This window comes from Jatropha curcas, chromosome 1 (assembly GCF_041381405.1).
Source record: "Jatropha curcas cultivar XTBG-Jc1 chromosome 1, XTBG_Jcur_1.0, whole genome shotgun sequence".
Lineage (NCBI taxonomy): Eukaryota > Viridiplantae > Streptophyta > Magnoliopsida > Malpighiales > Euphorbiaceae > Jatropha > Jatropha curcas.
In genome coordinates this window covers 3,125,780-3,136,132 of record NC_143151.1, presented here as the reverse complement: position 1 = coordinate 3,136,132, position 10,353 = coordinate 3,125,780, and the positions used below count along the sequence as shown (strand labels likewise).

The window sequence follows — 10,353 nt, the reverse complement described above, 5'->3', positions numbered from 1 at the left end:
GTTGATTATTGCTATGATTATCAATAAAATTGTTGTTTTGATTTTTTTATTTTTATTCTCAATTACAAAAGAAAATTTTGCTATGAAAAATAATTTTTATGCAAACAATATAAAAATAAAAAAATTTAATTTTTAAAAAATCAAAATACATAATGATATATATATATATATACATATAATCTATATTTTCATTAAATTAAACCAACGAGTTTTGAAATTATAAATTCAATTGTATTACAATACATCTTCATATTTAATATAAATAAAACTAATATTTAATTTCTAATGGTTAAAATTTTTGCTACTTAAGAAAATCAAATTCAACCATTTAAAATGAATTGAAAATGTCAAAAGTTGACTAAAATCATTTAAAAGACGTATACATGCACGATAAATTTCAATATATTCATAATTTAAAAGACATTATTACGATAAGATTATGAAAAAAAAAAAAAAATACAGACAGTGCAAAATGGGCCACATTTCTTGTTGAAGCATTTATAAAAACTAGTGGTCATAACTCTTAAATCATAACTACCAAATGAATATGAACCCACAAACATAAAATTATAAAGGGATTGTGATAATTATTAATTAATGACTTAAAATTACTCAAAATATAAATCGTTTAAAATTTTTGTAAGAAATGAATTAATTTTCCTAAATTATAATAAAATCAATGATAATTTATGAAAATAGTATTGTATTTAATATAAATAAGAGTAATATTGAAAAAACATCATTTATTATTTTTTAAAATAAATTTTATTTTAAAATAAAATAATCACTTATCAATGTGCAATAAGAAGCGGCCAATAAATGCTTTTATTTTCAAATAACAGAATCTCAACAACATACCACGTGAATTTGGCCTTGTCAATCTTTTTATCCATATAATTCTACACAAATAAATATATAAATATAATTATTAAAGTAGAATAATTTTTTAAATAAATTTTCTTAATCGACTGGTTTCATTCCCAACAATTAAAATAGACATTTAAAAATAAACTCTCTCTACTCCATTTTATTTGCATGGTTTGACAAAACAGACATATTAAGGATTTAATCAACAAAAGTTATTTAACTTTTAATTCATTAAGATATTAATAAAAATTCTTCTTTTAATGAACAATTATAAAAATTATTATGAGAAAAATAATTGTTTATCTATCTAAATTTAAAAATCTTGTAAATATTCTGGGACATCCAAAAAATGAATAACAAGCAAACAAAATGGGACGGAGGGAGTACTTTCCTCCGTTTCATTAAATTTATCAGCTTTTTACTTTTCATAATAATTAAGAAAATGATTAAATTATCTCAATTTTAGAAAAAATAAGAATAATGAGCTAATTTACCTCATTAATAAATGCTCATTTAATTAAAACAAAGTTTAATGTAAATATCTAGACAAAGATAAAATTAAAATAAATGCTATTTCATTTTCTAAAAATGTCATCCTAAATGAAAAAAAAAAAAAAAAATCAAAAAGTAACAAAATTAATGGAATGAAGCAAATAATATTATTCCTAAACTAACATGCTTTCTAGCATAATCAAACTCTAATCTATCTATACCTATATATCTAAAACATATATATAATCATACGTTAACAAATTATTTGAATTACGAACTGTACCTAAAACTTAAATATTAGATAGTATTTATCTCATACTATGAGTGGAGAAGGAGAAGGATGGAGGTGCTTCAGCGGTCATTTATGAGAATTCCAATTTTTGATGATCAAAGGGACTAAATAGCTATATTATTTGTGGAGAGAATTCCGATATCTGATGATCAAAAGGATTAAAGGTGGCTATATAAATTTATTTATTTTTTTAGTAACATTCCTTTTTTGTTGGTCTGAAAACTGAAGACTTAGAGTGAGAAACTGCTTTTTATTTTCTACTTTACAGTAAGAGAATATCAATTGAAATTGGAACTAGCAGCTTGCCTCTAAGAACAAGAGAACTATGAAGAACCTGCAAGGAAGAGAATGTACAATTTGTAGTATGCAATCTTATTTGTTATTTCGTTATTTATTTAGTAAATTTATCAATAGAAAAATTTTCCAAAATAAAGTATAGAGTAAACAGAGCAATTCGTGCAACGTGCGGTATTGATTTTGACATTAAATAGATTGGAAACCCCACCGGATGATTTGGCTATGGGCATCACCGAAAATTTGGTGGTGATCCAGTTTGAACCATTTAATTAGGCCAACAATTCTGGTGTAGAGCTAAATTTGTGGCATTGTTATTACTTTCGCCAACAATTATTTTTTTTTATAGCTTATTTTCCGGAAAATAAAAATTTTTACTGGCGGTTGCCACCTATCAACCCGGGATCGGCAAATAACATAATTTATCATTTTTATATATTTTCATATTTAACAAAAATATATTAAAATATAAAATTTAGATGATGATAAATATAAATTTAAAGTTTTAGTATTTTTTTAATTAATTTCAATATTGTAATTAAACAATAAAAAAATCATTTGAATTATGAACAGAATATAATAAGTTAATAGTTGTAATAACTCAAAATTCTCTAATACAAATATAACTCACAAAAATAAATAACATGACATAATACCATAAATGACATATTTCAAAGCTTTCTTTCTTTTAGTTGAAAATTTTAAATATACTAAATAATAACGCGATATTGAAAGGTTCTATCACTAAGATAGACATTTTATATATTTAATAATTATTAATTTAATGTAATTATATAGTTGTTATTGAACATAATAATTAATAACAGATATATACATTCATAACAATTCATTATTAGTGTTATCAAAATATTAATAATATATTAATAGTGCTAGCAAATGTTTATCATAATGATAGTAGAATTTTTTAGTTGTAATAGTTTTATGTTATGCATCAAATGGTATATATCTCGCACGTTTGGGATTTCCAATCAGGGGTGAAACTAAAAAAAAAATAATTTGGAGAATGAAACGAAACTTTTTGTAATTTTGGAGGGTGGAATATAATTTTTTATATTTCGAGAAATCAAAATGTAAATTTTCATAATACAAATTTTCTTTTTTTTTTTTTTTCTCTCTCTCTCTCTTTTCCTTCTTTGCCCCAAACACAAGGGCCTACTGGACCAATTTTTTTCTTTTTCTTTTTCTTTTTTTTTTTTTTTTTTATCTTTTGTAATAACACTCGCGCATGATATAGCGATATGTAGAATACTCTTTACGTAATAATAAAAAAAGTCAATGATAATCTTAAAATAATATTAATTCATATATATACACTCAGAACCATATGAACTTGTGAACGGACACATTAAAATAACAGTTCCTTTCTTGTAAGTAGATGTGGACCCACGTTGGACCCAAAATAAAAACAAATTCAGTATTTGGTGTAAACAAATTGAAAAAAAAATGATTTTAATTTTCAGATTATTACTTTTTTCAGGAGAATTATTTTTCAGATTATTGATTATTTTAAAATAACGGCAGTATTTATTAGAAAAAGTTGCGACCACTGTGGCCGAAAGTTGATAAAGGCCAGTGATTTTTAATGCTGCAATAAAGAGTTGGGCACTGGCACAAGCTGTATGTTTATTAATAGCACACACACATACACCTTTTTGTTCTTGTAATATTTATTTTTCCTTTTTGCTTTATATATTGTTTATATAGTGCTTTCTAATAATGTTGTCAAACCCTAATTATATAAGGAAAAACTCTTCTTTATCAATAAACTAATCTTGTTGAATTTTTACCATTTAATTTTTAAAAATCAATTAATATATCAATTAATATGTTTCAATTAGGGCAACATGGTGTGGTTACAAAGGCAGGATTCTTTCAAGTAAAAGACAATTGGGTTTCAATTATGTTTCAATTCAATTGCACTGTATAAAATTTAACTAAATCGAAAGATAAGTTTTCTCAATTACTTTTAATTAAAGCTCTCCGTTAATTTTGAAATGATATTCTTTGATTTTGATTTCTCATGTCCTACATGTAGTTTTCTTTATATATATATATATATATATATATATATATATAATTTAATAAAAAAAATTTTGCAGCGCTGTAAACTTCACTTTCAGTGGAGATTGAACATTTATATAAGATCCAAGCCGTTATTCCTTCTATTTCTCTTTTTATTACTCCATCAGTTATTGATAAACAAAAGAATTATGATATATTATTTTTTATTAGTTTAATGTATAGATCTGCAATACATTGAAAATAAAAATTCCTTGCCATTTTGATATGTATTTATTAAACATTCATGAATGAATTAAGGTGTAACTGAAAAAACCAATTATCTGTTGCAACCACTCATTCAAATACGATAGTCAAGATCAAACTACCCTGCTCACTACTGAACCATAGCTCGGAAATAATTCTTGCCATTAAATTTTTGTGTGTATATATATTACTCTGGTTATAAGTAAATTTTTCATAAAACGTTACTCTAACTTCTAAAAGCTAGTTCAAACGTTATGTTATCGAACAATTTTTTAAGTAGCGTTTAACGTTTTAATTAAAAATTACTTAAAAAATTGTTGCCGAATACAACCTCAATAATGAGCCTAATTTTGTTAGAATTAACATTTGTTTTTTATTTTATTGTTTGAAATTAAAAAAACTTTATATATATGGGTTTTATGTAAATATAGTCTGATTCAGACTATCTTTCAAAGCTAGGAAGCATACAAAAACAAAACCAGAATTGATACAGATTTTTCTGTGCAATTTTTTTGCTGTTCTACAAGTACCAAAAAGCACCGCCATTCTCTCTTTTGGGGCCATCCACTGGTCCTGCAATTAGTTTGCCTTTAATACTAATGCTTCAAAACATTAACAACCTCAAGTACAACAGCATGAGTTGAGGGTCAGGTGAAAAAGCAACATCTCCTTCACCAATATAAAAGAATAGCTGATGAGGAGGACTAATGTATAGTTAAAATATTCTAGTTCGTCGAACCGCCTAATAAATAATAAAAAAAATAAAAATAGTGAGAGATGTATACTCCAAAATGAGACTCCTATTTCTATTTTTGTTTTTGTTTCCTTTTTGTAAAAATGATGTTACAAAAAAAGAAAAATAGCAACCAACGTAATAAACTTTTCATTATATTGAAAGAAGCGTACATTATTGGGTGTAATCAAATTCACATAAATGATTCAACAATAATAATAATAACAATTAATTAACACAAACAATAAATATAAAGTATACAAATTAAAACTAAAATCTAACTTAAAAAAGAAAGAAACAAAGAAAGGTAACTTGTTTTTTTTTAAAAAAAAAAAAAAAGAAAGAAAGAAAAATACTGTAACCTTTAAAGAAGTAATAAAAGCTATTGCAAGTTTGTGCAAGAAACAATCCCTTACCTTGTATTTTTTCTTTCTTTCTTTCTTTCTTAGAATCTTCAAGAAGGAACAGCAAAGGTACTCTCATCTTCATTGTTAATCCATCCATATTTCTCCATGAAAGGATTTGTTAGGGTTTTTGGTGGGTAGTCATTGATGCAATCTTTCCACACATTACTACCATCTAAATCTCTCACCACCTCCCATAAACAGCTGTTACATTTAAAGCCTGCACCAAAACTTATCATCAAAATTCTATCTCCTTTCTTTAATCTTTTCTTTGCTTCCATATATGCTAACACATACCAAAGACTACATGCTGAAGTATTTCCAAATCTATGTAGAGTCATTCTTGCTGGCTCTAAATCGTATTCCGTTAAATCTAGATTCACTCCTATTCCATCTATCACCGCCTTCCCTCCGGTATGGATACAGAAGTGATCTACTCCGGTCTTGAAGTTTATAACTGCTCGATCTTCGCCTCCTTTAGAAGAAGAGGAAGACCTTATTTGGCTGCTCCATTTTTTAATAAATGAAACTATTAAAAACCTTAGCAACTCTCTTACTGGCAAGATCTTTGGTGAAATCACCCTAAGATTATCAACAAAAGCTCTTGTAGCTGCTTTTGGTAGATTTTTGCCTAAATGAAACCCTACACGGCCTTGTTCATCTTCTTTTTGAAGACAACAATCATATGAGTCATCTCTGGCTCCATGGTGTGTTCTAACCAAACATTTTAATTTGAACATTGCTTTGTGCTTTAAAGCCCTTTTGTTAGTCAGAAGGATTGCACAACCACCAGAGCGAAACAAGCAATTTGCAAGAATCATTGACCTATTATTTCCTGCATACCAATTAGGGCTTAAAGATTCTGAAGTAATGACAAGTGTGTATGAATTCTTGTAAGTCTTGAAAAGATTTTGAGCAATGTTGACAGATATAAGACTCGCACTACAACCCATACCAGTAAGATTAAAAACCTTAATATCTTCTCTCATTTTGTAATGATTTATGATTCTAGCTGACAAAGAAGGCACTGCAGAAAGCATTGATACATTGACAACAAGAGCATCAATTTCTTGAGGAGAAATGCCTGTTCTTGATAAGAGTTTTTGAATACTTTCTTGAAAAAACTCTTCCATTTCCAGTATCCCGTCTTCATATGTCGGATTTTCTTCTCGCCCGGCGAAAATCATTCTCGGACCATAAGTTTGCTCTCCAATGCCAGAACTTACGATGGCTTTCAAGAGAAACTTGTACTCATTTAGACCAAGATTCTTGCTTCTCTTTATTATTTCACCAGAAAACTCGGTGTCAAGCTTTCTATCATCAGTTGGTTTATAACACTCATAATCAAGAATGTAACATTCTTGGTCTCTTTTCCCATCGATCCACCTCCATATCAAGAAAAGAGGATAAAAGATCAAGAATGCATAAACTAACATGTGTAAGCCCATTTCAAGAATCAACAGACAATGTAATAAACAAAGAAGAAAGCAACAAGGAAAAGGCTTGTAGAAAGAGAATGAGAGAGAGACGAGTCAATTGTATGGTTTTTATGTTATGTATTCAAGAGTACTAAAAACCTCGGATAGGAAAAATAAATCAAGAAATGAAAGATTTATAAGGAGGAAAGGCCGGCATATGAGTTGGACTTTGACACGTGAGTATTCAAAAGATATGTATTTCAATCGCTCAACTCCCACCAGCTGATTTGTGTTATCAGTCTTTATTACAAATTCAACTATGATCACACCTTAAGTGTGAGAAAGAGAGCAAAAGGAAAAAGGAAAGGAAAAGAAAAACTCTCTGTGTATAGATGTTTCTTGGAAAATGCTTCATGGGGTAGGAAAATATACATCTTTTTTTATCTTTTTTAAGTTCTATCATCATAATGTCTTAAAAAATTTATCCAAGTAAAATAAAAAGTTAATTTTGTATGAAAAAAACAACTTCTATATTCATACAAAGCTAAAATCCAATTAATTAATTTATATCAGTTGATAAATATGTCTTTAAAAATGGATTTAGTAATAATACGTGAAATAAAGTCCGAGAATAATCTTATCTGTATGCAAAAGAAAACTAAAATTAAAATGTCATACCTAAAATATTTTTATAATCATACATTTCTTTTAGCATAATATATTTTTCATTTATTTGAAAAGAAAGTCTTTTTCAAAGACTAGTAAGTTCTGCCGACCACTAAAGGGTGTGCATCAAAAGTCAAAATAAAAAATAATAGTATATAATTTAATTTGTTTATCCATTTGTTTTGCTAGAGGAACCTTCTCTTTTGTTTAGTTTTGAAAATCTTTAAATGGCAAAGCCATTATAGTTCACAGTTAGCAGCTTACCCAATGTGTGTTACCTCACATTTAAGACAGAGAAAGTGGTAGATAGAAAGAAAAAACAAATTATAATATATTCCAAGATAGCTTGACCCAGTGAAGCATACTAAATCCTATCTCCTCGTCACAGGATGGAGTCGTGGAATTCACATTTTGATCGGACTATAAGGCAATCTGGTTGGTTAAATATTTTTCCTTAAGCAGTGAGTTGGTCAACCTATGGATATCTTAAAAGCTCACTTATTACGAAGTACTTTGAAGTTAGAAAATGGACAATATATTCTTTTGGGTTGCAGATCTCATCTGCTATTCATGTTGTTTCGTTGAATACCATGATTACTGGTTAATGGTTATCCGAAGAAATACCATGTTGTTTCTTATCCATCTTCTACGTCAATTTCGACATTATATTCACTACAAAATAACAACCGACTACCGACTAATTATTTCATTCGGTAATTGGCTGAATTGGGTTGGTAATCTGGAATATCAACTAATTAGTGATTTGGTAATCTGGAATATCAACTCATTAGTGATTGATTGATTCAGGCAATAAGACTCTTCTTTCTACTCTTTTTGTTTTAAAATATATTTTCTTTATTCCAGAAAGATTGTCACAATTTTTTATAATTTTTAAAAATATGAAATTAAAGTTAGAATAATTTATGTGTTTTTCTTTTCTATTTTTTTCATATAAGATATAATTAAATGTAACTTCATGTAAAAGTGGATTTATGGAAGGGTAAAATAAGAAAAAAAAACTATATATATATAAAAGTAGACAATTATTTTGGGACATCCTAAATGGAATAGCCGACAATCTTTATGGAACGAAAAAGTAAATCCTTTTAAAGTGATAGTTTTGTTCCAAAATATAAATTCGTTTTGAGAATTTTAAGGAATAACAATGATCTTTTTTGAATTTTACTCTTATTTATATTCAATATAATAACGTGAGATAAGGGTAACGATATGAAACAAATTACTCCTGCTTTTGTTATAATTTATGAAAATTAATTTTTTTCTTCGTAATGGTAAAAAAAATTTAAACGACATATATTTTATTTTGTGAGGTAGGAAATATCTTTCTTCAAATAGTTATTTTTGCCTTCTTAATTAGAAAACCCAAATAGTAAATAGTAGCACGTAAACTATAACAAAATATGGTAATTTTATGAAGACATTAAGAGGATGTTATAAAATTTTCTCAAACAGCAATATTTGGTCAACTAATCATTATAAAAAGCTATCAGTTGATATAAACAAACAGTTAAATGAAATGGTTTTGAAAATTACGAACTCGAAAGGATCTTTTAAGACTATTGTTTATTTATTGTGAGATTTAAACACATTAAAATCAGTTGATAGTAAAAAGCCATAACAATAATGTCAAACAAAAATGAAATTACTTAAACAGTTCAATTATTTACTTGTGGACATGATTATGCAAGTCAAATAAAAAAAAAAAAATCTAAGGGAAACCCAATTGTGAGATCATGCGTAATTGTCAATCAATTAAATAATTTGGGGTTGGACTTGGCCACTTTGATTTTTATTGGCTTGGACTTTTTTCATCAATTAATATGGTGCAATTGTTTGGTGAAGCACTGTACTTTTCCTGATCTAAATGTTTGAAAATTGCTTGTTATTAGAACTAGTCAATATTGGACCCAAATGATCAAGTTTTAGTAAAATTAAGTAAAATGTGCGAAATAAATTTATAATTTATTTAAATTTATATAATTTATATTTGAATAAAATTGAGTTCTAACACATTGTGGATTGATATTGGCCCACCACCTCTAATTTCTGTTGCCCTCTAGCTCTAATTTTCTATTAACTAGTTAGGTGTAAGAATTAATGGGGAGAGCAATTATTAGTTGAAAGTTGAAACAACTAATAGATTAGGTCAACTAAAAATATAGGATAAACTCTCTCCGTCCTATAAAAATAGAGATATTTTTATTTTCATGTGATTATAGGATAAACATTTGAAAGAGATGTGCCAAATTATTATTATCATTGCTATATTTGTGTAGAAAAAGAAAAGCACTTGGAAGTTGGAGGTGCTGAAATGGAAGTGAAAACACTTTGTGTAAATATACTAATTTATGTTGTCGTTCCTTGAGAAGGTTATATAACTAATTTGGAATTGCTGCCTAAATTTTTAATAGCTAATTAACATCTGCTTAGTTAATACCTTAATTTGTTTTCGCTTTATAACCTAATAATTTTTAGATAAGAAAGTGATTACTATATTTTTTATTCTAATTAATTAGACTTTAAAAAAGTAAATACTCAATTACACTATCTATTCATATTCATAAATATAATTCGTTTTGATAATATTAAAGAGTAATTAACAATATTTTTTCAATTTTACCTTATATGTGTGTATGTGTGTGTGTATATATATATATATATATGATTCGTTCAGTGTCCAATAGACTAAAAGAACATTGTGGATTACACAATATGGGTAATTTTCTCTTTTACTCATTAAATTGGTAAAAACTCTTATGATTGAGAGATCTCGAACCTAAAACTTTCATTTTCCATATAAGTAAGAAGACCAACCAAACCACATTCGCTATTAATGATGTAAAATAAAAGGTAATTTAGTCAAATTAATGAACTTTTTGT

The 10,353-nt window shown here is 27.0% G+C and overlaps 1 protein-coding gene across 2 annotated transcripts; it reads right to left on the bottom strand.

Moving 5' to 3' along the window:
• Positions 1-4,579: 4,579 nt before the first annotated feature.
• Positions 4,580-7,137, bottom strand: LOC105628194 (3-ketoacyl-CoA synthase 12). Of its 2 annotated transcripts, none has more exons than XM_020676961.3 (2): positions 5,381-7,137; positions 4,580-4,804 (listed from the first exon to the last, which is right to left on the bottom strand). In XM_020676961.3, the coding sequence occupies exon 1, from the start codon at positions 6,814-6,816 to the stop codon at positions 5,419-5,421; it is 1,398 nt and encodes a 465-aa protein (XP_020532620.1). In that variant the 5' UTR covers positions 6,817-7,137; the 3' UTR covers positions 4,580-4,804; positions 5,381-5,418. The 2 variants fall into 2 exon arrangements, with proteins under 2 accessions (XP_020532620.1, XP_012064956.1); XM_012209566.4 differs by lacking the exon at positions 4,580-4,804 and adding an exon at positions 4,812-4,973.
• Between the last annotated feature and the right edge of the window lie 3,216 nt (positions 7,138-10,353).